At 39.7% G+C, this 25562-nt stretch overlaps 3 protein-coding genes across 3 annotated transcripts; 1 reads left to right on the top strand and 2 right to left on the bottom strand.

Annotated features, from left to right (window-relative positions):
- Positions 1 to 1309: 1309 nt before the first annotated feature.
- On the bottom strand, positions 1310 to 6981 carry LOC146369295 (uncharacterized). Its single transcript, XM_084911174.1, has 9 exons — positions 6630 to 6981; positions 4049 to 4378; positions 3269 to 3413; positions 3055 to 3187; positions 2846 to 2966; positions 2666 to 2744; positions 2446 to 2548; positions 2214 to 2334; positions 1310 to 2035 (listed from the first exon to the last, which is right to left on the bottom strand). Exons 1-9 carry the CDS (start codon positions 6643 to 6645, stop codon positions 1974 to 1976), a joined length of 1110 nt encoding a protein of 369 aa, XP_084767300.1. The 5' UTR covers positions 6646 to 6981; the 3' UTR covers positions 1310 to 1973.
- Positions 6982 to 7238: 257 nt separating this feature from the next.
- Positions 7239 to 9345, top strand: LOC146369294 (uncharacterized). Its single transcript, XM_084910962.1, has 4 exons — positions 7239 to 7409; positions 7990 to 8083; positions 8270 to 8357; positions 8441 to 9345. The coding sequence occupies exons 1-4, from the start codon at positions 7337 to 7339 to the stop codon at positions 9164 to 9166; spliced, it is 981 nt and encodes a 326-aa protein (XP_084767088.1). The 5' UTR covers positions 7239 to 7336; the 3' UTR covers positions 9167 to 9345.
- A 466-nt stretch (positions 9346 to 9811) lies between these two features.
- On the bottom strand, positions 9812 to 24150 carry epyc (epiphycan). Its single transcript, XM_084910961.1, has 10 exons — positions 23930 to 24150; positions 21135 to 21312; positions 15876 to 16038; positions 14983 to 15540; positions 14513 to 14707; positions 13620 to 13760; positions 13258 to 13416; positions 12947 to 13149; positions 12504 to 12599; positions 9812 to 10448 (listed from the first exon to the last, which is right to left on the bottom strand). The coding sequence occupies exons 2-10, from the start codon at positions 21303 to 21305 to the stop codon at positions 10278 to 10280; spliced, it is 1857 nt and encodes a 618-aa protein (XP_084767087.1). The 5' UTR covers positions 21306 to 21312; positions 23930 to 24150; the 3' UTR covers positions 9812 to 10277.
- Between the last annotated feature and the right edge of the window lie 1412 nt (positions 24151 to 25562).

Genomic DNA, 25562 nt, shown 5'->3' with positions numbered 1-25562 from the left:
CAATGTGCCCTTAATTATGTGTGAGTGCCGTCATATGTAACATTCCCCATTTATATGTCACACCCCCCGCTGTCAGTTCCCAAAGGCTGATTCTGTTCATCTGGACGTTGCGTTTTCAGTGGGTAAAACGTTTCGTCATGCATCGGAGCGACTTCTTCAGTCTCAGCTGACTGCAGGTTTCCCCAACCTTATAAATTGGTACATTTGCACAATGACTGAAACTAGCGCCATTGAAGGGACAATGGGCTGTGAGGTCAGTTCCTATTCTGTAGGTGGACTTATATAGGTGTTCTGTTAAAAGTTATTCATAAATTATGACGAAAGTTACTCATTTACCACTTGTCTCTTGATCATATCGATAATTAATCTCTTGTTTTGTTTTTGTACAGTTGGCCATAATGCTTTAATTTAGACACTGCTGGTGTAACTTTGCTTTACATACTATCCCGGGTGTGTTTGTGGTAGCACTAGTTACATCCATTACATCCATGCATATGTTTTTAAAGCAAATACTACTAACCATCAGGTCATTTGAATTTTCTTCTATTCACAGGTAAATTTCTAATAAATTATGTTTGGTTACGTTGCTTTGGTTATACTTACCATTTTTGTCCATTTGTTGAGGTTCTGTATGTGTGGGAGGGGCCTCCCCAGTACTTCCTACTTATATAGCGTCATGATGTCATTGATTGCATCACAGGGTGCAACCAAATGCAGGGTTTTTCATTGTGTATAGCATTGTTTATTTTCTTTAAAGTACCATTTTGAGTTGTATTGTATGCAGTGTTTTACTTTTCAAACCATTTAGCTGTGTAAATGAGTTTGTCAGTTAGATGCATAATCTTATTCCTGTTTTTTGTTTAGATCATATTGTTTGGTCTAACCTATTTTTCAATGGTAGAGAGTAATGAGATTCAGGTGTATGTAAAGTCCTGTATAAAGCAAGTGAGATTTTGCCTACCGGGGTGTTTTTAAAAATGGTATAATGGAGATGTCAGAAATAAAGTACAATTAAAAGAAATTGATGCTGATGCTGTCTACTTATCACCTGGTCTACACTACCCCAAAGAAATATTTATATTCATTTACATTTCTGACTAATTTAGTGTTGACTCAACATGAATCCAAATTTTATTATAATTAGAAAATAAGACATTTCTAATTCCCATCAAACTCTTAAGCCACGATTGCCCTCTGTAAATGTAAATGTAAGCAAGCTGTTGAAAAAATATTTGTTTAAAACTGGTCATTGAGGTTTTGGCGTCCTACTTGCATACAAAAAAGGGGAAAGTCTTGGTGTGTTGTGATTTTCAAACATTTTTTATTACATTTAGAGAATACCAAAGATGCAGTAGTCTGTTCTCCCAAATCAGTGAAACCCATTTCTGGTGCATTTGTGCAAAGCCAAATAAACCACAAAAAGCAAAAACTGTGGCACAATGCAAAGAGGCACGGAGACTTTTCAAGGCAGTTTGTGTGTTAAAAGCATAAAAAGACCTCAAAGATAATGTGCAAAAAGACCTCGAACTAGTATTGCTCAGTTACATCTCATTTTTCTACATTAAAAAAAAGGCAGATGTATCATATCCCATGAATTCAAAGTGTTTGTTATACACTTCCTTTTGTTTAATTATTGGCTATAAGAACAAATTTCCCCCTCCATCCCCATATGGAAGTGTGGAAAAAAATGCTTACTGTGACCTGAGTTGATAAGATGAATAATTTAAACAAGTTGGTAGAATGCATTATTGGAGTGGAAGATTGTCAGGCAGCATTTAAAAGTGTCCTTGTAAACTTCGCCCATGACAAGGCCTGCAATGAGGTACATTCTGAAATTCAACAATAAAAAGGATGTGTTAATCATCCAAAAATAAATCTCAGATAAATCTCAAGTTAGAGGAACGCAGCAGCATCGTGGTTACGTCGCTGCACAGTCTTCTGTCTTCTGGAGGTCAGGAAATCATCTTGATGACTCACACCGGCACACGTCTCACCCTGCGTGTGTGATTGGTCCTGACGTTGGTCTGGATCATTGCTGTGGAAAATCATAAACAAATCAACAAAAGTCTAATGTTAATTAAATGTTACATCACTTTTTCATATTGGAACAGGTAGATATGGATAGTCAGTTGTTTATTAAAATGCCTCTAAGAGCCAACAATTAATTATTATTTCGAGTTTTTTACTACAGGATTAAAATATAAAAACTCAACCTCCAAAGTCAAGATTGTAGGATTGTCCTGCCACTGTGAAGAGCATGGTGCCTTTGTTGTTTTGTTGGTACTTGCTCTCAATGTCATCACTGGTTACTGAGCAGTCAGTGGAAGTCCTTTTCTGTTGAGACAAAATCCACAGACAAACTGTGATGATTTATGTCAATGCAATAACTCAGAAATTGTACTTTGAATAATCCTAAAAATAACATCCACTGCACAGATGACATACCCTGTGTTTGAACTTGTGCCATCTTCCACTGTCGCCTTCAAATTCCCACTGTGGCTTAGTGCCCAAGCTAAGATTCTGGAAACCTGCGGTTGCTAGAGAAACTCTGTGACAACAAAATCAAAAATATTTCATAAAACAGAAAACTATGTAAAATTCTCTCATCTTATCTTCTTGACAATTTTTAACTGAACAAAAATCCTTGAGGAAAATGAACACTCACCCCCCAACTGCTTGTGGTTGCCGGTACGTAGGTCGACGGGTGACTTTCCTCTTTCTGTTTTTACTCACCTGTCGCATTTCTAAGCAAACAAACAGAAATATGGAACAATGACTGTTAAGAAAAAGCTGGAATTTAGCTGGAAGGGTGTTACAAATTTACAGATTAGTGAATACACTTCACCTTTAAATTTGAGCTCCAAAGTTTCACCATTGATGTTAAAAGCAAAGGAGCTTGTTGGATTCCTCTGAAACTTTTCCTCTATGTCAGAGCTCTCCACAGGAGTGGAGACGCCCTTTGAATCCTGTCCGCGAGGGAGAGAAGAATCATTACCAAACAGACAAAGGAGAACAATTTCCATTAACTTAAGCAAAGATCTAGTTGCTATCTACCTTGGCTCCATACTTGATCCAATGACGACCCAACATGCAGTACCAAATCCACACAGTGTTACCGTCATCCAGGCGTCTCACTCTCAATTTCTTCCCAAGAACTTTAATCCTTTTAAAGTCTATGCTCACCGCCCTGTAGAGAGGGGAAAGTTGAAGCATGTAGTGACTACAGTGTGCCTGGAAATAAAAAGTTCTTCATAAACTCATTGCTTACCCGTATGATGTGTTGTATATTTTGATGCTTTTGGTGTGGGGCAGCGAATACTGGGCCTCAAGGATGTGATCATTTTCAACATCTTTCCAGCCTCTTCCGTTATTGAGCTGCCACTGGTAGCGTCGGCCATCAGTAAGCCTCTGGTCTGGTTAGAAAAACAAAACAAAAAGACATTATATATTACATTGTAATTAGTGACTTATTACTGGACATTAAAGCTGCTCTAATATGGCTCGAACATGTAAATATATGTATAAGGTAAAATGTGGCTCTCGCAGCTATTTGTTAGGAACTAGCTGATATTGTTGGAGACCAAAGTGTTAACTGTCAGCTAGATGGCCTCACACTGGACTGTAAAATACTTTGATAAACAGAGGAGTTCATGGTCGATTCAGGGGCTGCAAGGCGCCCAAGGTCTCGTGGCGGTAAAACAAGAACAAATTATCAGCCCTCCACCACAGGAGAAGAAGTTCTCCTGAAAAACGCCCATACTATTCAGTTTTTTTCTAATTCTGCTTTCGTGAAATTTAACATTTAACATGCTTACTGAGGCCTGTAGAGGCCTGCAAGCCTGAAATGTAGCTGTCTGGTTTCTTTGAACATTGCACAGTTTGACATTGTGGGAAATTTAGTGGAACATCCTGTCCTGGGAAGACTAAAAACTGTCTTGAATGTTTTCCACTTGTGAATAAACTTTCTCACTTAAATAAAAAAAAACAAAAAAAAAACGTCTTGTGGCGGTAAAACAAACAACTAAAAACCCCAAAAGCAAATACTCACCACGACTAGATGATGACCGATCCGGAGCCCTGCCGCTTGCACTGGAGGACACCCCTTGACTTACAGTGTGGTTTAGTCTACATTTGGAGCCGTAACGACAGTTTCCTTTAAGAGCATACTTGCAGACGTGTAGGTAAGCACACCTTTCTCCGTCCCTACAGTTTCCTTTGTTGTAAAACTTGCAGGGTAAAACGTCTTCCTCATCGTCTTCCTCATCGTCTTCCTCATCGTCTTCCTCATTGTCTTCCTCATTGTCTTCCTCATCTGATGGTTCAGCGCTGTCTGACTCATTGCTGACATCAGAACCATAAGTGCTTTCATCGTCAGCCTCTGGACAAAACAACAACAAAAAATACATGATATGCTTTCATATTTTGTTTCTTCGATATACAGCTAAATTCTTTATTTACTAAAGATACATCCCTGAATATATAAAGGAATATGAACAAATACAGGTACATATTTTTGGGCAACTTTGCTACAAGAATGGAAAAGCATAACAAAACATACAGTTCACTGTGGAACTCGACCTGCATTGAGCCCTGAATTCAACTACAAACGGTAACTCTGAGCCAGACTCTGAAGGCACAGAAACAACATCTGATCTCACTAATGCTCAGGGTTTTGTGGTAGACCTTTCTTGTCACAGCTGAGGATGTTAAAGTACATATGATACTATGCAAAAGTCTTGAGCTACCCCTAATTTGTTTAGCTTTTGCTAGTAGAGTGGGGAAATTGTTCCAGAAATGTTTGTCAATGTTTGATTTGACCACCTTTATACTTTAACACAGCCTTAACTCTGTTAGGAAGGCTCCCCCCCCCCCCCCATTTCTTTAAATAGTCTTCAGGAAGAGCTCTCCAGGCTTTTTGAAGGGCATTCACATCTCTTCTGTGGATGTTGGTCTGCCTTTTGTTCCATTTTCTGTCAAGATGATCCCACACTGCTTCAAAAGTGTTGAGGTCCGGGCTCTGGGGATGCTGGTCTATTGGTGTTTTTTCTATCCAGCTATGCTTTTACTGCACTGAGTGTGTTTGGGCTTTTTGTCATGCTGAGAAACAAACCCAGTGCCAATCAGCTGGTACTGCACGGTGGATTTAAATCTGACTGCCCTTTTCTTATGTTCATAATTCAAATTGATGAAACGATTTTGACAAGATCCCCAACACCACTGGCTGACATGCAGCTCCGAAGAATGACAGAGCCTCCGGCATATTTTACAGATTCACAGTTGTATCTCTCTCTTGATCTTTGCACATATTGATGATGATTAGAAACATAGATTTGAAACTTGGATTCATCACTCTCTAAGACCTGTTGCCACTGATTTTCAGTCCCTGTTGTTATGTAATTTGGCATACCTCAGCCTTTTCTCACTGTTTCCCTTCTTTAAAAATGGCTTCTTCTTCCGCTGAAACCATTTGTGATTAGGCTTCAGCAAACAGCAGATGGATCAACGAATAGGCCGAATGTGTTGGGTCTTTGCTGGATTTTCCCCTTAATATCTTAAGCACATGACATTCATAACTTGAGTTAGGCGCCTTTTGTTTGCTGGAATGACTTGACATCGTTAAGCCAATGTTAAGTGGCTTAACAAACAAAAACAATGGTCAGCTACAAGCCCTGGACTGTAAATGAGTGATAAAGCAGCCAATGTCCAAAGGAAAACCATCAGAAAGTCTAGAGTAGCATTGTTCAATACCGCTTCAACAGCCTGGCTCCTTGGAAGCAAACTATTGAGAAGTGAGGGGTGGCTCAATAATTTTGTACACTACAGTATTTTTTATTTTGAAATAACGTATTACAATATAGTTTCGATATGTTGGTAATACAGGCAGGCTGAAAACTTGTAAAGCTGCATTCCCTCACTTGTTGTTGAGCTGCTTTGTCCCTTTCACTTTAGAACTATGTTTAGCTATTATTTTTTCACCTGCTCCACCTTTCTATCTAATGTATGTTAATTATTTAATATATGTGTATAAAATAACTTTTACAATTCTTCTGGTACTATTAGAAAAATCTGAAAACAAAGTTTCTGTGCCGGTTTGTATTGCAAATGAATAACTTGTTTATCTGCTGCCCCCTGTTGGCTAGTTAAACATGCTATTAAGAGTTTAACACATGTTAATAATATACGTTTATAAAAACGTATAAATAAAAGAAAAAATGCATACTAACTTTAATTTAATTATGTTAATGAGGAATTAAAACATAACTATTAAAGTCCAGCTTTCAGGTTTTATGTAGGCATTCTATGCAATCGAGCTTCACAGTAAATGAAACAGAAAGTAAAGTCTAATTCTATACAATGACAATCAGTGTCTCAGAATAAGAGTTCAAATCTAGACTATTGGTTTTGTTAAAATATTAAATATGCTACACATTTGCACATTTTAGGCATGTTTGACCTCACAGAAAATCTTTATAGAAACTCTGATAGAATGAGAGCTGTTAAAAATAATTCGCATGTGATTTAAAGGGAAATATAAACAAACAGTAAACAAAATACCACCAGACTTTATAAAATATATGAACAGTAAAATATTGAAATGTTACAAGGAACATAGCGCGAAAGATACTCACGACAGGATGAGGCCATTCTGCTTTCTGCAAAACACTTTCGTTTTCCTTTGGAAGAGCCTCTCCCACATCTGTTTGCCAAGAGGCTGGCACTATATATACTAGGCTAGAATAATAATGTGATCTTAATAAGGCCTACCCAATGCAACAAAGTTGCCAAAAAATAACGTGTTAAGCAGCTTTTGAGAATTAGGTTTAATGGGCAGTAGTAAACATGTGTTGGTATTTTTCTACACTTTGGGAAGCAGATAACTGATGAGAAACAAACAAACAATAAAAAAACACCGTTACAAAGCTATAAAGATAGGTGCGGAATTGAAATAATATGCAATTCTCCCGATCTATTGTACAATGGAACAGCATCTTTGCTTGTGCAAAATGTTTATCTCTGTATTAAAATCTGCAACATAACATCATAGATTTTTTTCCTATGGTGTACTATGAGATACATTTTGTTAACACTAAACTAAACTAAACTAAACTAAAATAAAATAAAATAAAATAAAATAAAATAAAATAAAATAAAATAAAAGTGAGCTGACCCTGTCCCTGGAGTCTCCCTGTCTACAGGTGGCGGTAGTACGCTCTTTTCAAACACGAGAGGAAGAATGTAGGGTCCCTCGCAAGGAACCAACAACGGAGGCAAGGAGTCTTTTCCTACAAAGAACGCTCGATAAACGGGCTGACACCAAGTACGAGAAATAGGAAAAATGGAGTACGCAGACCACGAGTACACCAGCAGCACTTGCGATATGCATACGCCCGTGGATTTCACATATAAAAGTAAGGACAAACGACAGAAAGGGATTAAATAAGCTAACTATAGCTTGGAGCTAGCTTGCGCACGTAGGAAGTGAGAAGTACAAGTTATGCTGCCTTCATCGGACACTGAAAAGGGTGTGAATTCAAGAACTCCCGACTAGTAGAAGAACCAGAGTAAAGATGATCTTTAAATACGACTTCGGCATTTTTTATTTCTGTTTCTCTTCATCATTGAGTAGGAAGGCTGAAATATTACTGATTTGATTTTTGCGTCCTTTCGATTATTTTTCCTCTTTCTGTTAAGTGAATTAGATGTCTGTTGACAAGGTTTTGCTTGTAGATAAACAATAACGCAATCCTGGTAGCAGCCATGTTTTCTTTTTCCAGCGAACGTTTAAAATGACGTAAGTCCAAGTAAAGGCTTACCTTTTCCGATGTACCGTGAATGCAGCATTTGTAAAAAAAATTCAACCAGTCTGTTTAATAATATTATTAAATAATAGGTGTATTTAAGTAATAAATAGTGATATAGTGTTATACATTTTCACATACTCTCATATATTCATTTGTAACTTATATAATTTTTCTCTGTCATTTTCAGTGAGCAAAAAAGAAATCGAAGACTTTGTAAAGCTGAGGGTTTCAAATACCTACCTCTTCTCTGGAAAGAGAAATACTTCTATGTGGGCATGGAGGTATGCCAATAATTTCAAGTTCCCAGACACTGAAAAATGCTAACTATATAGATTTCGGAACCAGACATAATTGTACCTTTGTCTTTGCCCCATCTTACTACTACTACCAGTGATAATGGTTCATCGTTGCTTTTGATGTTGTTAACAATTGTTTTAATCACAAGACCTGGCGTATTATGTTTTTAGGACCATTTTGAAACATATGGGCTTACACCGTAAGATGACCCATCATCAAGCGTCTAAAAAATGGGAAAACCTGAAGAAGAGATACAAGGTATACTTTTCTTTTCACTTGGACAAATAAAGCTTTTTGACAAAGCTTTCCCTTTACTTCCTGCCCTCTTTCTGTCTCCTCAGGAGCTAAAGCATCCCCCAGAAGGGGTGGAAGTGTTTCCTGATGTATGGCCTTATTTCTCCTTGATGGACAATGCAATGGTGGGTCGGCTGGAGGGCAGCGCCCCCATTCTCAAGGCCTTCCCCCACAACAAAGACAATGGGGAGTTCTTGATCAAACCCAAAAAGAAGAAGTTAGCCGCTATGGTGAAGTCTTCTATTGTGGCTGCTCCAACTGAGATTGAATTTCCACTTAATGGGATTGAGGATGGGGAGGTGGTGGTGGAACAGGAGGGACCTCAGGATATAGACTGCATCTTACAAGAGGTGGAGGACGAGAGGAGGACGACGTGCAGTGAGCAACAGGTGGCAGAAAGGGAGAAAGAAGTGATGGAACGGGAGCGTCTGGTGCTGCAGAGGGAGAGAGCAGTGCTGGACAGGGAGATCGCAGTTTTGGATCGAGACCGAGCCGTGCTGGAGAGGGAGAGGGCGGCGCTGGACAGAGAAAAGGCAGTAATGGAGAGGGAGAGGGCGATGGTGGAGAGGGACAGGGATGCCTTGCGCAGGGACCGGCTGGCTCTGGAGCGAGAGAAAGCTAGACTGATGAGCCTTTCCGAAGAAAAAGAAGGGTCTGAGGAAGAGGTTACAGAAGAAAGCAGCAGCAACAGCAGCAATGTGAAAGAGTCAGACGATATGGACAGGAAACAGAGGCTAATTCATTTGTTTGAGAAGCTTATTGACAATTTTTGAGAAAGTCTCAGCTCTAAAATCCTTGCATCTGCAAAATTCCCCCTTTTTTTGGCACATTTCTGAGCAGTTCCCAGTTCTCATTTGCCCTCATAAAATTAAAGATCCACATTAATAATTCACCTACTAGTTATCAATAAAAACGTTGAGCCACTCCTAGTTTGGAGAGGTCTTCAAAATGACTTTATTCACTTGTGGTTATTCCATACAGAGCACACAATAGCAACCTGTTAGCATTTTTCTTTACCCCATCCACAATCAAAATCAACAGCTTCCCGTCCCCATATTAAACAATAGTGTTTTGTTGACTGACTCTACACATCAGAGTTGTTGGTATCAGCTATTGTGCATGGTTAAAACATCACTTTTTTGTAGTGTAATATACCGAAAAATTGCAGTTCACTTAAAAAAAAAAACACCTTTTTCATGATCAGAATATATATTTTTTTATATTACAGTACAGACTTTACAACCACTGAGTGTGTTTAAAATGCACATTTTATTGCATTAGATACTCAATTGACTTTTTATCAAGCTCCAGCTTTGATAACTATATTCTAGTATACATTGCCGAAAGTTATTAGATTTATTATTAATAACATTATATTTTTTTTTACAAAACAAATACATTTAAAGAATGTTGTCATTTTTCTGCCAACTGTGAAAACAAACACATACATGACATTTGAGGGCTTTTAACAGATTTGTTTTTCTGTGAATACTGCCTGTTGTTCACTTTTAATAAAGTTGTGGGACAGTTTGGCTTTTGACAACATTCTTGTGTGAATGTCTGTGTGTGTGGATATGGATATGAGTATCCATATCTTTTGGTGTGTACGCGTGCTGTTGTGTGCCCTGGGATAAATATCCGAACAACGGGATGAAGATGGAGTAGAGCAGTGAATATGTGCTTGGTCAGCAGAATTACACTCACTAATTTCTGTTTTTTAAGGCTGATAATTAATCTAAATGGTGTTATATCCAGCAGCATGTATGACAGTTTATTGACAGTTTATTTACTGTTGTAAATGAAATTTTGGATTGACGAGTGAATGAATCGTATGTGGGCTGTTAATATGTACAAATATGTGTGTGTGTGGTTGTATTTGTGTGGTTAAATGAGATCCCCGATGGGTATACGGGGCAGGCAGATGTATGCCTGTGGGGTTCTGCTGAGGTTGATGGGGTTGCCGTCCAGACGGATGTCCTCCAGTGCTCTTCTGATGTAGCTGAAATCTTGGAGGTTGCAGAACGTGTCCTCGTGCATCATTTGAATATTGTTACGCTGAAACAGAGGGAAGAACACAATACAATACAACTTTATTTGTATAGTACATTTAAAACTGCAGGTAGCCACAGTGCTTCACATAATCCAATCAAACAGTAGTAAAGTACAAAGGCAGATAAGCTAGCAGCTGGGAGGCATTGATTAACCGAGCATACAAGTATATAAGTACGCCCATAAGCAAGCAAGACTTGCTTATGGGCGATAAAAACAAAAACAAAAAAAAAGACGATAAAAACAATAAAACAATATAAGCAAAACAGAGGAAAGGGGAGGGCAAGAAAGTACACTTAAAAGGCATGCTCTAGGAGGCTGGGAAGGCTAAGCTAAAAAGGTGGGTTTTCAATTGAGACTTGAAGGTCTGGATCGAGTCAGACGTGCGAATAGTATGAGGGAGGTTATTCCAGAGGTTAGGTGCGACTGAAGCGAAGGCACGGTCACCTCTGGTTTTCAGCCGTGACCTAGGTTGCACCAAAAGCAATTGGTCAGACGATCTCAGTGTTCTACTGGGAGTATACACGCTAAGGAGATCAATAAGGTAGCTAGGTGTGATATTATTTATCATTTTATAAGTAAGCAGTAGGATTTTGAAATCAACGCGGTATTTAATTGGAAGCCAGTGGAGGCCAGTGAGAATTGGGATGACAGACTCAAACCTACGAGTACCAGTTAGAAGGCGAGCCGTGGCGTTTTGGACGAGTTGCAATCTATGAAGAAGGGCAGAATGAAGCCCAGTGTATAGGGAGTTGCAATAGTCTAACCTGGATGTGACAAAGGCATGGATAAGCCTTTCTAGATCCTCACGTGGTAAGTATGGCTTGGCCTTAGAAATTAAACGAAGTTGCTAGAAACAAGATTTAATAAAAGAGGACACATGCTCTACAAGCTTAAAGGAGCCGTCCAGGTAAACACCCAAATTACTCGCAGAATCGGAAAGATAATCAGTGAAGGGCCCGAGGACACCAGTTAGATGGGCTCTAGGGGTATGACTGTCAAAGATTACAATTTCCGTTTTCTTGTCATTAAGGATAAGGGAATTGCTCAGCAGCCAGTCTTTAACTTGACTTATACAATCAAAGAAGCGAAGCATCGAAGAAGTATCATCCTCAGTCAATTCAAAATAAATTTGAATAACATCTGCATAGCAATGATAAGAGAGTTTGTATTTTTCAATAATACGACCAAGGGGTAACATAGAGACCCAGCACAGACCCCTGAGGGACACCACAGGTAACGGGGGCAATGGAAGAGGAGTAGGTACCCATCGTGACAGAGAAGGACCTCTCTGATAAGTAGGATTTAAACCAACTAAGGGCCATAATCATAATGCCAACCAGATGTCCAAGCCTCATTAAGAGGATATTATGTTCCACCAGATCAAAAGCAGAGGACAGGTCCAACAAAACTAAGACCACGGTGCGCCCAGAGTCAGTAATTAAAAGAAGATCATTGAAGACCCTCAAGAGTGCCGTTTCCGTACTATGGCACAGTTTAAACCCAGATTGGAATTGATCCCAGATGTTATTCGCATTCAGATAGGTCTGAAGTTGTGATAGGACTATCAAGGATTTTTGACAGGAACGGAAGTTGGGAGATAGGTCTGTAATTAGCGAGGTTTGAGTGATCTAGGGAACGCTTTTTAAGAACAGGTTTCACTACGGCATGTTTAAAGGCAGCCGGAACACAACCCAGTGACAAAGATTAGTGATTAGTGATAATATACTAGGCCCAATTACATTAAATCCCTCCATAATAATGCGAGATGGGAGAATGTCGTAAACAGAATTCGAGTTTTTTAAACGGTCAATAATTCCCTTAACTAAGATAAAATCTTTATGCATATTAAAGCTAACAATTATAATAAAGATAATAGAAATAGAACTAAAAATAGAAATAACAGCGTAATTTTAGAGTACATTTTGGTGGTTTAACTACTAGTTTAGTATGAGTGTTGAACAAAGTCAAAATGCAGAAGCAGCGAGTTAAAACTGCTGAATTAGAGAAGAGGATGGATGGATGGATGGATGGATTTTTTGGTTTGGCCAGAAGATATACCTGTAGGTGCAGAGACCGCAGGCTGTCTGGTAGAGGCACTGGGATATAATCAATGTGGTTGTCTGTTAGGTACAGGTACAGCAGGCCAGTCATATCCTGTTTAATGTAAGGAAAGATCATCATTAATGGCAAAGAACCTTAGATATTACCTTTGTGAAAGACATTTTAAGGCACTAATGACAATACTAGATTTCAAACACTGGCTTAACATTAGAATTTTGCTAATTTAGTTGTACTCTTATCCTGCTACCTTCCTTTTATTCTGTTTCCATCCAAAAACACAGTTTCCTGCATTCAGCTGAGATAATACATGTGTGGCTGACAAACTATTGCTCCTTCCAAATGACTAAGAAAATGTTATTTTAATTTCTTGTCGTGAGCAAATACACACAGTTTTACTTGATATGTGCGAGTCCAACTGTAAGTAAAAGAGGTGTACGTACTTTGAATGCCTCTCTATGAATACCCTTTGAGCCAACGTTATTGTGGCTGGCATCAATCAGGGTCATAGTCTCTGGGAAAGACGGCAGCTGGGAGATGTGATTTTCTCGAATCACCACCTCCTCCAGTTCAGGCAGACCCATAAAAGCTCTGTCCTCAATGGATGTTATCTCGTTGTGGGTCAGGTCAATCCTCTTCAGTTTGTCTGAAGGAAGGTGGGAAAACACATCGGAAGAAAAATTAAGCTTGCATTTAAGTTTGCGTTTGGTTCTGAACTAATACTGATGTGTTTTTATTCAAAATGGAAACATACTCATGGAGGCAAAGTCAGACTTGTTGATCTTTTTGATTCTGTTGTAGCGAGCATAGAAGTGAGTGGTGTCTTTGGGGAGAGGGGGCACACTATCCAGATTCAAGTCATCGCAGTAGACTGAACCACCAAGGCATGTGCACAGCAAGCAAATGGGCATACCTGGAATACATGGACAAGAAGAAGGAAAACAGAAAAAGGAAGACATGCCATAGTAGCTTGTTAAAAATTCCCGAATCCTCCAGAGACAACGGTTCTAATCCACAGGTCAAAGTTAATAAAAATCAGGGCCAAGCACACCAGAACTTTCCAAGTCCAAAGGGGATATAAGTTTTATATAACATTCCGATCTGCTCTATACTGACCTCGTCTGTCAACCACAGGCTCTTCAGGCTTGTCTGGCTCATCAGGCTCACTGGGCTCTGGCAGCTCAGAGCTCACTGACCCTTCTACAGTGCCAGCACCCTCTTGAGGGCTTTGTGTTGTAGGTGGAAGCAGCCTCTCCTCTTGTTAGAGACAAGATTAGGTGTTAAAAATAAAGGTTAGATCATAGACATGGGACAAGACATCTGGCAAACAGTAGCCCATGGTTTGCCGCAGTGTTTTAGCAGTGTTAAGCAATCGTTTATGACATTTAAATGACAAATGAAAATAAGACTCTGATGTTAATAACATGAAATATGATTTGCAGAGTGGTCCCAAACAGTGTGGGTGTTAGTAAAGAACAAACCGACAGAAACAAATTCAGATGGCTTCTATGGTGGGATACTAAGCTATGAAGGAAAGAACATTCAAGGAAAGCCACAGGAAGTATTTCTATAATCGATTTTCCCGTTCTGCACAACTGTGCCCATTTTTTGCAAGATTGCCTGCTTTAACCTTGCATAGTTTATGGGAACCTTGAACATCTTTTATTAAAGTAAACTTTTATATCCTTCTTGTTTCTGTTCTGCTTTGGGGTTCTGAGCCCTGATAATTATCCTTTTCCTAAAAACAATGCTGATAATGTCTTGATGCATTCTCAATCATCCAGGAAAGTAAATCTCCAAAAGTTGATTCTGTTCATCTGGACGTAGCGTTTTGTGGGAGAAACGTTTCGGAGACTGGAGAAGTCACTTGGATGAGTGACGAAACGTTTCTCCCACAAAACGCTACATCCAGATGAACAGAATCAACTTTTGGAGAATGCTGATAATGTGAGACATAGCCTTTAGTACCTACACTGCCTGTCTTCCCCAAGTCTAGATTTGGTACTGACCTTCAAAAGTGGTGGGGAGCAGAGTTACAGGGACCTCAGTTTCTCCAGATGCAGAGACACTAGAAATCCCAGAGATTCCGGATACTTCTCCAGAGACTCCATCATCTCCCGAAACCTCTGGGATTCCTGAGAACTCCCCAGAAGTACCTAGTGTCTCCTGGGCAATAATGTCTGGAGTGATTGGCAGCTCCTCCTCTTGTTAGAGCCAATGTTTGGTGTTAGGAGTGGTAACGTTGGGAGGTGAAAGGTAAGATGGACAATGAATCAACCCATTAACCAATCAATCACTCTTGAGAGATAAAATGTTAGAAAGAAAGTGATTATGAGTAAAAAAGTCCAGTAGTACAAATAATTATGAACAACATTTAACTACATTAAAAAGCAAAGCAGTTAAATGAAATTTAGGACAATCAACATAAATCCCACAAAGAATGACAGGTTAGATACTAATATGGTGCAACGATACTAACCTCCAGATATAAATGTTATCCTTTGGTCCCCGGATTCAAAGTCCCCAGAAACCCCAGATATTCCAGAAGCCCCTGAGCTCAAAAGATCTCCGGATACCTCAAAGCCAGACTGGTCTCCTGACCCTCCAGAACCCAAATGGAGTTCAGTGGAAATTCCAGAACCTCCAGAGGCAAAATCGGCCGAGGTTCCAGAAATAGCAGATCCCATGAAATCTCCAGATCCCAAGAGATCCCCAGATATCAAGAGACTGCCAGATATCAATGACTGGCTGGATTCTCCCGAGATGTGGAGTTCCTCTGAGGTTCCGGAGATCAGCACAATGTCTCCAGAGCCTCCAGAGCCTCCTGAGGCGCTAGAGACCAGAATCTCTCCTGAGCCTCCAGACCCTGAAGCTCCGGAAGCCCCAGAAGCCCCGGAGGCCCCAGAAGTTCCAGAAGCTCCAAAGGCTCCAGAGGCCCCAGAAGCTCCAGAGGCCCCAGAGGCCCCAGACTCTACAGAGATCCAGAAATCCTGAATGATACGAGGTCTATCAGTGGGTGTCAGACGAAGCTCCACCTCTTGTTAGAGACAAGATTAGGTATTAATGAACAGATAGATGAGATTAACACAGTTCACAATGATGATGATTAGATGCAACAGTAGATGACAAATGGGCACATTTAACCACTGACTGCAAGTTAAATGGATGACATGCACATGGAACTGATTATCACAGGTAGACGATGAGGATGATGTGTTTCGAGGAAAGATTAGTGCCTTCTTTCTAAGTTAAGTAATGCTGCTTTCACACATCCAACGGCCCAATGCTGGACAAGGCCCTTTCTCTTTCATATTTACTGAACTTACTCATGAAGTAGTTATATGATAAAGACTTTTTCTCCTTTTTTCAGACCTTTTTGTGTGTCTGGGCCCATGAGAACCCCAGATCCTCCCGAACCCTGAGGGACTAGCTGGGGTTTTAGAGGCAACTCTTCTTCTTCCTTCGGCTGCTCCACTTCGTTCTGTGTTTCCAGTGAGCCCTCATATTCAGGTGGGGGCAGTGTTCCAATCTCTATCTGAGAGAAAGACAACAGCAGTGAGTTAAAAATATATGAGAACTGCATTTTAAAATAAACACGATAAAAGATGAAATAAAGCATTAGAAAAGTTACTTTTTTATGGCTCTATGTGACAAACTTTAATGTTAACAAAAACTTGCATGGGGACAAAACTGTACAGTGCTGTTGGACAAATTTTTTCAGGTTTTGCCTCTTTACATCAGCTGTTGGAGTTTAAATCTAACAATCAATATGTGACAACTTTAATTCAGGGGGTTTACCAGCAAGTTTATATTAACTGTGCAGGAATTTTACAGTCACCTTATGCATAGTTATATAATTGACAGAACATACATCATTTTAAATTTAAAAATTGTTTTGAATGCTTGGATGAAAATCATTTGCAGTTTCCTCCCATGAGATTCTCTACAGGCCCCTTTTCATCCACTTTTAGTTGCTGCTTGTTTGTGGGGTTTTCACTCAGTTTTGTATTTAATAACTGAAACGCATACCGTGTTCGTTTGAAATAAGACGATGCATAACAACAGCTGCAATTCATAAAATTTAAATGAAAATTTTTCCTAAAACCTACTGAAAAGAAGCTGAAAGTCTGGACTGCAATCAGATATTGACTGTTTGTTTTAAATTCCACTGTGGCCGTGTAAAGAGGCAAAACTACAACTGTTGTGGACAAATCAAGGACCTAACTGTACTTGGCATTTTAGCATACAAAATATGCCTCAGCACTGGCGATGCGCAAACCCTGCTCTGTTTACTATCTCAGCACTCATATTTTTCCCAGTTACTTTCACATTTAGTACTCCTGTGCTAAGCTCAAGAGTCAGCGCACAGGCACCTGATAATTGCTGTTTGTTTGCCTGTTTTTTAACAAGACTGCGTAAAGACAGCAGTGTCGAATTCTGTGAAGCTTAGAGGAGAGGTTGAGCAGACAAAAAAAAAAATGATCCAAAGATTTAAGAAAAGACACCAACAAAGATCTCCATAAACAGGAAAGTATTTTTTGATTTATAACCTTAAATTCTAACCACTAGATGGCAGCAAATTGTGCTGAAGAAACTATCCACTGCAGAGCGTGCACTATTTATCTAGCTCAGATTCATAAAAAAACGAAAGAACATCCAGTGCTGTCCAGTGTGTAAAATGCAAAATAACCTTTGCTCAGACTTTATAGAGATTCAGCCAAGAACTCTGTTTTATATCTGCTAGTAAGTGACCAGTAAAGCAGCGATACTACATCACAGTAAATATTACAGTATTTTTTTTCTATAGTAAAAAGGCACTGCATATTTTACATAATCCAGCACACTGGGCAGCTTAAACACTGTAACAGGAACATGCAGCGACAACTCTGAAAATGTCACAAGTTTCACAATACCAAATTACTTTGTAAACCAAGACTTAGCACCTTTGTTGATCAAACAGACAATTTTAATTGGGGAAATTATAAAAATGAGACAGCTCTGCCAAACCAAGAAAGCTTTATACACAGCTGTGCTTTTTGGTTCCTTCATTAAAGGCTTCGGGTATAGCCGTTTGCTATTTTAATTATATTTACAGTCTTTGCAGTTGCTCTTCTGACAGCTCAAGAAACCTGCAGTTCTATCCTTCTCCAGATGAGGGCAGTGAACTCCCACACACTTCACACAGGTAGTACCTGACACTGTATAACGCCCCTCAAGGCTGAGTCAATCCTCCAAAAACGGAATGGTCCTTGTGGAACCAAGACTCACATGGTAGCTGCACAGATCCATTTCTCAGCCTTTTTATCTAGTTTTAACCAGAGTAATCAGATATCTGTAAGCTAAGAGGCATCAAAGGAAATGTATGTCAAGTGAATGCAGTCAAATTAATGAGAACAATTAACTACCTGAAATGTAACTGAGGAAAAAAGGCTTGTACCAATGAAAAGCTATTCATTCATATATTTTGCATTTTAAACTTTGCCTGAGAAAAAGCTGAGGATACAACAATGAGGTAGGCCTTTAAAACCTCTTGCACTGAAAAATCTAACTGCAGCCCCCCCTGCCCCCCTTTCCCCCCAAACATATACACCCGAGGGGAAAGAGGGGGCAACAAAAAACACTGAAAAAAAGTTTCTGAAATCCTGGATTTTGGGGAATAAAGGATGTGAAAGGAGAAATGTCGAGCGTTAAACCAAAATGTATAAAATTACTGACCAAGCCAAAATTAAGGGTATTACTGTTATATTAGTATATATGCATATATTCATAGGCAAGTAAAACATGTTTAAGAGTCAGATGAAATCTTTCCAAACAAATTTCACCAATGTCCTCCAGCTTATCGACACAAAACAAGTGAGCAGTTTGGAAAAGTACTGAAAACTCCATAGACACCAGCCATAGGCTCTTAGTCATATGGGGTGCAGCATGTATGTATGTATGTAATATTTAGTCCTTCGAAAAGCCACATGAGTTAAACTCACTTAAACTCTTGCTGAGTGAAAAAGATAGCACACGTCTACATGCAGAATTTCTATTAAAGGAGCAGAGTCACATTCTGGGAAGTTGGATTATTCTCCAAAGCTTAGATAACACTCCATCTTAGTTACACTTTTTGAATCAATCATTTTTCATATAGTTACTTCTAGAGTGCAGGTTAGTAAAACTGTGCTACTTTTGGACAGAGCTATGCTATCTATGCTATCTATTACTCTTCCGATTGTCGTCTTTGCCCTGACAAGCTGCTGGGAGCGCCACATAGATTGTATATTAAAGATGGACATGGGGTCTGAAACGTGGAGAGAACACAGGTTGTGCAAGGTAGTGCATTCAAAAATTCAATTAAACATGCTTTGTTTCTAATGGCCAGCAGGGATCAAACCTCTGGCTGCCAAAAGAGGTCTGATTGTTTAGACGTCAATGAGAAAAAGTTGCTCACTATAGTGTCAATGTTGTTTCCATATTCCAGGATGTTCCATGGTTTTTAAAAAAATATATGACAATAGCCAAAAAAGCTTAAATCGGTTAAGCTTTAGCCTGGCATTGGTCTTCTTACCTTACATCCTACATGAAAGCAATAAGTCATATTTTCTCTACACTCTGAACAATTATGTGTCATTTAACATTGTTAAAAACTTACATCCAACCTCTGGATGGTAACAAAAAACAAAACAAATAAATAGAAGCTTTAATTAAGTGAACCATCCAGCTCCTAAGATGTTATAAAACTCAAGAGAAAATAGATAAGAGGCAGACTGAAGATCACGATGAAACTAATGTGCCTGCATGAATCCAAAGTTGGTGATTAAAGCATGTCCAGAGTATTTGAATGCAGCAGACTGAACAAGATTGGCTTGGATAACAAAGTAGATGAGCCTTTACTTCTCTCAAAAGAGACAAGCCCAGAGGAGAAAGGAGAGAAATACCAAACGAGAGCTGGCCGTGGAAAGTAAAGACTCAGCATTCCAGAGGCATGGAGCTCATCATCGCTCCATTTCTCCCATGAGATCTGATGTTTGTGTGAAAAATACAAAAACCTCTCCTAAATCTTCACTCTTCTTAGAAGAGCGCTCTCTCAGATGATCTGCCCTCTCAACAAAACTAAATGAGAGACCCTTAAAAACTGCAATTATGAGTCAAAGCGTTATGTTTATTCAGCGTGGACAGCATGAAAAAAGATTCTAGTTACTCTAAATGCACTTTGTACTGCTTCTCCTCTTCCTACCCGTGCAGACTTCCACAAAACCTCTTGAAACTTGCAGTGTAATTTCCGATTTTATTAAACGCAGACATTATCAAAGCCATTCTCTTACAACACACGAAAACATTCTCACACCCAGCAGCTCCATATGTAACTCTCAGCTGTAAAACTACACATAAAATACGCCAGTGAAGTTGATTAAGGCTAAAAAGCTTGGGTGGCACTAGTTTCTGTGGAGGTGGATGACAAAAAACTTTTCATAAGCTGGATTGTGGAGCAGACCTTAGATAAGAGCAGTTTTGTAAGTGCAGTTCACATCAGGTTTGATTTAAGTCACTGGCTCAGAGGGAGCCAGCTGAAAATCTGATGTCATTTTGACACTGCCTTGGACTAATTTCCTTGTCACAAAGAACAATAAATTGACATGAATTCTGGCTATAGCTTTCAATCCCACTGTGTCTGCAAGGCTTGCCACATCACTCTCAGCTTGAACTGTGATATGAGATTTGAAGGGCACTTCTTGAATTCACTTCTTTCCTGTGTAGCCTTTACTGATCTCCATTCATCTTTAAAAGCTGCTCTCCCGCATAGAAACTTCCAGTAACGAGAAAACACCTAGGGGTTTTCTCATTACTGAAGGTCATCTAGTCACTGCTTTTAGTAAAGATTCCAGCTGTCTAGCCTCCAGAGGACTGACATGCACCTGCGAAATCTGTATGAAGATCTGTTGGAAGCAGATAAAGCTTTAGCTGTGTTTGCCCTTTCCCTCTACCTGTTACTTACATGTATCTGCTTGAAAAGGCAAACATAAAATAAGGTTGAAATCAGCTTCTACACAATAAGCAAAACAGTCAACAGTTCAAAGTGCATCAGCTGCAGTTGGACATCAGTAATATGTAAGTAAAACTGGTGGCTGCAATGTCTAAAATTATTTTGGACGCATAAATCTGGAAAACATTTAGATTCCCAGTGGCTCCTGGGCAGCAGCCGGTTCCCTCTGTGCTCAGTGAACCTGGTGACCTCAAATCAAATTGTCCCAGCAGCCTTTATATTTTAAAACATCAGCTGTGTGTCATGTTGATGTGATAAAATATGATTCATATTTTCTGTCTATCTTCTCAAGTTTTTTCAGTAATCAATCAGCATAAAATTTGTCGCACAATCTTTACACACAGACTAGAGGACATGTGTCTTCTAAATGTTTTTGAGTATCGGCTATAAATTCAACAGACCACATGCTGCTAAATGAAATAAATTCCATCTCTGTGAAAATGCCTTTAGTTAAAATAGTTATAGCGGTTGCTCTAGAGTAAAAAGTTCAAGGTGACCTATTTATTTTTATGATTAAAGGTAAAAGAGTCTGGAAGGGGTTTAAAAGCCCAAAACATACATTTTCTCTTGCATAAACTCAAAAAAGAAATTGTGTTTCTTACCTGAGGCTCACCAATCGTCAGGACATCCTCATAGTCGCTCTCCAAATTGAAATTGTCATCATAGTTAGTGCTACTGTATGTGTCTAAGTGCGCTTGCCGGGAAAATCTGGGGCTGGCCACCACCGCTTTGAGGACGAAGAGTCCGAACAGAAGCCGCACAAGCATCCTCATAGTCCACCTTGACGAGGGCAGAGTCATAAAGTCAGTGGGGAATGTGTGATTAAAATATTTTACAGACGTATGTGAAGTATAGCACATTACAGGGAAATTAAACATTCACATGGTGACTTTTTTTACTTAGTAGTTTATTGTCACTTGCAAAATGTAAAAAATGACACGAAAAAAGACGTGTACAGCAAATTTTAAGAGGTTTCCCTAAATAAAACCCTTTTAAACTGGTTCATTTTTACAGTACAAAGACATCTGTTGTGAGTAATGTGGACCTGGTGTGTAGTAAAATATAGTTCCATATGCTGTCGGTGCACAGCAGAGCATGCCTTTGAACCTTAATCCATAACCAGTTCGAGATACTGGAAGGATAACCAGTCTACAGTGCTGCACACCAAAGCTTGACTTTGGGTTCCATCTGTAAGGTCAATGAATTCATTATCATGGTGCAGACAGCTCAGGGGATCAAAATATGAGGGCCTCCTGCTTTGCTTTAGCCAGAGGCTTTCTTTTCCATGGAGCAACCATCTTGGCTTAAATAGGTACTCGTCTGTGGTATGTCAAAGGTCAAAAGTCAGAGTTGATCTGATAATGAACCAGGAGAGGATTTTGTTTAGTCTCATTAAGGCTAAAGAATTTTAGAAATTCACTTTCAGCCTGTGGTATTTATGGTTGAAGTAAAGATTTTGGGGATATTTGATCATATAATGGGATACTCTAAAAGTGGAAAATCAAAATTAGTATGTGTAATTTTTATCATTAGCCCTGGCCTAGATACGATAGCTGCTGTTCATAATCTTCTGCACAGGTCTACTTAGTTCACCAAGGTTGGTCAGTTCTTAAGTATTATTCTAAAGTGGGAAGCACTAATAAGATTAACATATGCTAATTGGTGCTTAATTAGCTGGCATCACAGACAGTGGGCTTACGACTTTAATCGTTTGTCAGTACGCTAGTGTGTCAATGTTCGAAACACACTAATAGCAGGTGTAGTCACACTGGAACTGATATATTTTTACAGATTAAAGAGAGTCCTGTAGGCTAGCACAGAGAAAAGGAGCGCAAGGGAAGAGAAGAAGAAGAATTTGACGAAGAGAGTAGACAAGATGTTGGCCCTCAGGGTTAGATGGAGAGAGCGAGGAAAGGACTGAGTAGAAGAGAGCAGCAAGAGAGCAACAAGTGTGTGTGTGTGTGTGTGTGTGTGTGTGAGAGAGAGAGAGAGAGAGACAGGTTTCTAAGCTGACTCGACCCCTCACCCTTCACAGAGGGCCTTTATGAGGGCTGGTCGCTGCCTGTCTCAGCACTCAAACTCCAAATTCCACCGAGGTTTGTGGACAGGATGGCAGTGAGTTACAGCTGCAAGGAAAAGCTTCATTCAGCAGCAACGACACTCAAACACACACACACACACACACACCCATACACACAGAGATCCACGTTCATGCACACACTTGGAAAGACGCAATCCTCTCACAGATGCACACTCTGTTTTAACACACCTATCTTTCAGTGAGAGAAAACTGAGAAACCTCTGCTGCTACTATTTTGGGATGAGGACAGATATAAAACCAAAAAAACAGCTTCCTAGGTTATTTAAGTCATGAAACTAACCTTGTCAGTATGAGAGGGACAGAGTTAATATGCAAATTAGTCTCTTCGTTGTCCCTCCAACATCAACTTAGTGCACTCTGCTGAGATAACTTGATCTGACTGGTTATCATTGCTATTTAAACAAACCGCCCGTCATGGAGTTACGCAATCCAGCACAGCTAGACTGAACGAACTATACTAAAGACAGAGGTGTGCTTTTACTCAGGCCATCACAGTGTACAGTGTGTGGAAACTGTATGTATGTAAGACTGGAGCCTCCAGACTACTTCTCTGTTATGCTTGGCTTTGCATTGGGCATTCCTGATATTCAGTGATTCTGCCTTTTCCCCTCAAAACCCACAAGCAAATAATTGATGCCCACTTGGCTGTTGGTGCAAAACAATCTGGGTTATTTGGACTGCAAGAAGGTTTAATTTACATTGAAAAAAATCCTCTATCAAAGCAGGTGACTAGGCAGTGAGAAAAGTATGGTATGCACTTGTATGTAACTATACTTTGAGGGAGAATATTTGCAGAAAGTTTTCAATTATTTAAGATTCTCAGCAAAGTGGAAGACGTTTTCTGCAGAAGTTGAGCAAAAGATGTTATGAAAAGGTGCTATTTGTACACTTTTTCATGAACACCTGCTGTTATTTCACAGACTAAGGTCATTTTTCACAAATACATACACTACAGGAATACGTAACGACATTTAAAGAAACAACAAAAAATCAAAACCCTTAAATTTGATACTGTGAAACACCTAACACAACTGAAAAACATGTAAAACATTACTAACCCCCCGAAAATCACTTAGAAAGGCAAAATATAAGAATGGCACCTGCATATCTTCAAAAGTAAACCCAGGAGAGAAATTAAAGCCCCTGCCACACCATCTTATTTGTGTTGTAGCTCATTTTAAAAACCCTGAATAGGAGTGTTTTTGGAAGGCTTAGCTGAGCAACTCTTCCTGCCTAATCCTCTGCACCAAAGAGCCATTCAACCAGCAAGATGAAGATAGCACCAAAAACTCTTACCTCCGTCTCCTGCTTTCCCGAATGGTCCCGTCAGCCGTGATGGAGATGCTGAGGGCTCCGGGACTTGGCCAATGGTGAGAGGTCACACAGGGTGCCTTGAAGAGGGAGTGTGCGTGTGTGAAGTGTGTGAAAGGTGTGTGTGTGTGAATTTGACAAGTGTGTAGACGTGTGTGTATGTATAGGTCTGTGCGCTCTGGCAGACCTGAGTGCCCTGCCGCTTATGTGTGAAGGTAGGCACTGAGACTGATTGGACCAGAGCAGATTGCTTTTGGTCACTCAGAGTGCACCCACCCCACACTGTACAACCACATGCACAACCCTCTCAAACATTACACACACTATACACACACATGCACACACACGCACACATCAGACACAAAGAAACAGAGAGTAAAGGCCTACCACTGGCAAAATATCCGGCCATCCCTTTTAAGAATATGCATTATTTTTCTAAGAAGTTGGCTCAGTCAGATTGAAATATTTCCCTGTGTTTTCCTCAGGTGAAACTCTGGCATGTGTTGCTTTCATGTATGAGGGGGATCCACGGGGACCTTATACACAATGGGACCTCTGTAAGAAGCCCCTGTTAGCATAGTGCTGAGAGGAAGTCCCTGATTTAAGGAAGGCCTCTGTCCTCCTTTTGGGTTGAAGCAAATTTCTCTTTGCACCATCAGCTGCTCAGTGGTCTGCTTTAACTACAAGCCTGATTTTAGTTGTAGGAGAACTATGGATGTCTTAACTGATGGAAAATATTCTGATCAGGGTTCAGACCCCCAAGGCAAGTGATTCTTCTAAAGTCCTGATGTAGATTTAAGGGGATTCTACTGACATTGCAAAGACAGCCTGGCTCATTAATGTCCCTTGTTAAAAAAAATATGGGACACATACACACATGCAAACACAGAGAGCAAGTCAGCATTATTTGGCCATGGTTTTGTCTGAACCTGTCCACTTCTCCCTCAGGAGGTAGCTCTAGACCTTATGATGAATGACAGGCAAACCTCTAATCTGCCATATATACTGGGATTTATATCTACAGCTTTTGTTCTGCCAAGTGCTCTTTAGAGGAAAGAACACAATGAACTTTTACCCAAAATATCATACCTGAGACAATGATTTATCACAAAGGAAGCATGGGACAGTACCCTAAAAAGTGTTGAAGTTGGTCTCCTGTCAGAACATTTATGTGAGTGGTTCCTAATCTCTCTCATTTGACTTACCCTCAAAGCCCTGTTGGATCCAGGGGTTGGTAAACCTTGGTGACATTTTGATGAGGAAAGAATTAAAAACTCGTTATTTCCCTATTCCACTTAATGTCTTGCTATAATAATGTGGCTCAGAATGAGGCAAAAGAAACATTTTCCTTTCATGTCAACCTTTGTTATTTTCATGCTAGCAGACTTAACCTTCCTAACAATGACAAATACATTGTGCAAAACTCCTCATTAATGAGATGTCTCATCTTTCGCCATAACTATTGTCTTACTATATTAGGTATTCACGCACTAAATTTAGCAACTTTATTACGTATAACTAACAAATCTTGTTTAGTCAACTGTTACTTTTAGCTAACAATTTTAGCTGCTAGCCATAATGCTATTAGCTAGCTGTTTTAGTCACATTTACAAGCAAC

Source organism: Perissodus microlepis, chromosome 17 (assembly GCF_051167445.1).
Source record: "Perissodus microlepis isolate ML-2025 ecotype Zambia chromosome 17, ASM5116744v1, whole genome shotgun sequence".
Lineage (NCBI taxonomy): Eukaryota > Metazoa > Chordata > Actinopteri > Cichliformes > Cichlidae > Perissodus > Perissodus microlepis.
The sequence above is the reverse complement of the archived record's forward strand: the minus strand, read 5'-3'. Positions and strand labels throughout refer to the sequence as shown.